This window comes from Hydra vulgaris, chromosome 01 (genome assembly GCF_038396675.1).
Source record: "Hydra vulgaris chromosome 01, alternate assembly HydraT2T_AEP".
Lineage (NCBI taxonomy): Eukaryota > Metazoa > Cnidaria > Hydrozoa > Anthoathecata > Hydridae > Hydra > Hydra vulgaris.
The window spans coordinates 70,753,499-70,755,000 of record NC_088920.1 but is presented as its reverse complement, the minus strand read 5'-3'; the positions used below and the strand labels follow the sequence as shown (position 1 = coordinate 70,755,000).

The 1,502-nt window shown below is 24.3% G+C and overlaps 1 protein-coding gene across 1 annotated transcript in view; it reads left to right on the top strand.

Annotated features, from left to right (window-relative positions):
• Positions 1–1,239, top strand: part of LOC136075563 (uncharacterized) — a 13,882-nt gene extending 12,643 nt beyond the window's left edge. The window contains exon 3 of the mRNA XM_065789075.1: positions 1–1,239. This exon is cut by the window's left edge and continues 1,518 nt beyond it. Coding sequence (XP_065645147.1) covers positions 1–1,076 — 1,076 coding nt within the window. The 3' untranslated portion in view covers positions 1,077–1,239.
• Positions 1,240–1,502: the final 263 nt, after the last annotated feature.

The window sequence follows — 1,502 nt, the reverse complement described above, 5'->3', positions numbered from 1 at the left end:
CAAAAAATAATATCGCACTCTGTTTGTACGCTATGGGAAAATATAACGAAGCTTTAGAAATTAATTATTCTGTTGATAAAATACAAACTGAAATTTTAGGTATCAACCATCCGGATACAATGTCAACAAAAAATAATATCGCAAACTGTTTGAGCGTTATGGGAAAATATAACGAAGCTTTAGAAATTAATTATTCTGTTGATAAAATACAAACTGAAATTTTAGGTATCAACCATCCGGATACAATGTCAACAAAAAATAATATCGCACTCTGTTTGTACGCTATGGGAAAATATAACGAAGCTTTAGAAATTAATTATTCTGTTGATAAAATACAAACTGAAATTTTAGGTATCAACCATCCGTCTTCAATGTCAACAAAAAATAATATCGCAAGCTGTTTGAGCGTTATGGGAAAATATAACGAAGCTTTAGAAATTAATTATTCTGTTGATAAAATACAAACTGAAATTTTAGGTATCAACCATCCGGATACAATGTCAACAAAAAATAATATCGCACTCTGTTTGTACGATATGGGAAAATATAACGAAGCTTTAGAAATTAATTATTCTGTTGATAAAATAAAAACTGAAATTTTAGGTATCAACCATCCGTCTACAATGGGAACAAAAAATAATATCGCAATCTGTTTGAGAAAAATGGGAAAATATAACGAAGCTTTAGAAATTAATTATTCTGTTGATAAAATAAAAACTGAAATTTTAGGTATCAACCATCCGTCTACAATGGGAACAAAAAATAATATCGCAATCTGTTTGAGAAAAATGGGAAAATATAACGAAGCTTTAGAAATTAATTATTCTGTTGATAAAATACAAACTGAAATTTTAGGTATCAACCATCCGTCTACAATGTCAACAAAAAATAATATCGCAAACTGTTTGAACGAAATGGGAAAATATAACGAAGCTTTAGAAATTTATTATTCTGTTGATAAAATAAAAACTGAAATTTTAGGTATCAACCATCCGACTACAATGTCAACAAAAAATAATATCGCAATCTGTTTAAATTATTTAGAAAAACAGCAAACAAGTAGTTTAATTATTTGATTATTATTTTAGTTTTAATATATATAAAGTTATATTACATTTAGTTTTAATATAAGGTTGAAAATTTTGATATTTTGTAAATTGTAAGTAATATTTATTATAACTTAAGAGATGAAACTTATGGTTTAAACTTACTTTATAAAAAATTTAAAGAATTTTGAAAGTATAGATTTTGTTATTGCGATATTATATATATGTATATATATATATATATATATATATATATATATATATATATATATATATATATATATATATATATATATATATATATATATATATACTTAGTTGTTTAAAGTATATTTAAAAGGTGATCCAATCACTTCAATTCCCTCAGGCACTATGGTATGCAATATTACAAAAAAAAAAGCGTTAATTGATATAATTTTTAACTCTCGCGATAATAATTTATTTTATGCTAATAAT